Source organism: Stegastes partitus, unplaced genomic scaffold, assembly GCF_000690725.1.
Source record: "Stegastes partitus isolate 25-593 unplaced genomic scaffold, Stegastes_partitus-1.0.2 Scaffold1145, whole genome shotgun sequence".
NCBI lineage: Eukaryota > Metazoa > Chordata > Actinopteri > Pomacentridae > Stegastes > Stegastes partitus.
This window is the reverse complement of record NW_007578876.1, coordinates 18,056-19,066: the sequence shown is the minus strand read 5'-3', so window position 1 is coordinate 19,066 and position 1,011 is coordinate 18,056. Positions and strand designations below refer to the sequence as shown.

Below are 1,011 nucleotides of genomic sequence, written 5' to 3'. Positions count from 1 at the left end.
GAGCAGTTCCAATAGGGTCTTCGCACCCTTTGGTGCTCGGACCCTAAATATTAAAAGAAATGCATGAAGGAACAATGAGTTTATGGTGTTCTTTGGTTTAAAATTGGGGTGTAGGATTAAAATTTGGTCAAAAAAAAGGTTAAGGTCAGCTATTAGTGAGGATCAGGAAGTGTAGAAGTATAAATACGAGTGTTCTCACCTTCTCTCTGATCTCTAGAGCTCTTTTACAAAGTGGCTCTGCTTCCTTGTACTTCCCTCTCTTCCCATATAGCACGGCCAGGTTGTTGAGCGTCGCCGCCACCTGCACACACAAGCAGCGCTTTAAAAACTCTGATCCAAACCACATGAAACGGCCTTAAAAAAGGGAAACAACATTTTTAGGTCATGCAGAAAGAACTTGGTGACAAACGAGGATCAGATTTCTGTTGTGATGTTTCTCGCTGCCAATAAAGTTTTATGTTTCGAGCAAACAACAGATCATAATAAAGATAAGAAAAGAAAATGCCGTCCAGTTTAGGGTGTTGTTAAACCATCTTGTTACACACTGTGCCACATAAAGCAGCTTTTTTTAATTAAAGTGTGCAGTAACGTACAGCCGGATGGTCCATTCCAAGAGTCTTCTCCCTGATGGCCAACGCGTCGTTCAGCAGGTTCGCTGCTTCTTTGTATTTGTTCTGATCTCTGGAGGAAAAAAAAAAAACATCACGTTATACTTAGATCTGATTTTAATTTCTACATAAAATAACCTGGTTTTGTAAACTGAGATCTTCATGGTTAAATCTGTTTTATTTGTGCTCATGTGAATATTAAAAACTCCGATCTAAGATATTTATGAGAACGGTTTGTGGAAAATAATCAAGTGGTAAGCAGCAAAAAAACAACAAAAAACCGGTATATTATATGACGGAGTATTAGGTCCACATTAAGATAAAGATTTTACTATAGACTTTGAGAACAGTCTAAATATTACGAGAATAGTCGGAATTTTACGAGAATGAAGTTGTAATATTA

At 37.6% G+C, this 1,011-nt stretch overlaps 1 protein-coding gene across 1 annotated transcript in view; it reads right to left on the bottom strand.

Annotated features, from left to right (window-relative positions):
- klc3 (kinesin light chain 3) overlaps positions 1–1,011 on the bottom strand; it is a 21,325-nt gene that overhangs the window by 11,531 nt on the left and 8,783 nt on the right. The window contains exons 8-9 of the mRNA XM_008296658.1: positions 594–681; positions 200–301 (exon numbers count right to left, since the gene is read on the bottom strand). Coding sequence (XP_008294880.1) covers positions 200–301; positions 594–681 — 190 coding nt within the window. The remainder of the gene's footprint in view (positions 1–199; positions 302–593; positions 682–1,011) is intronic.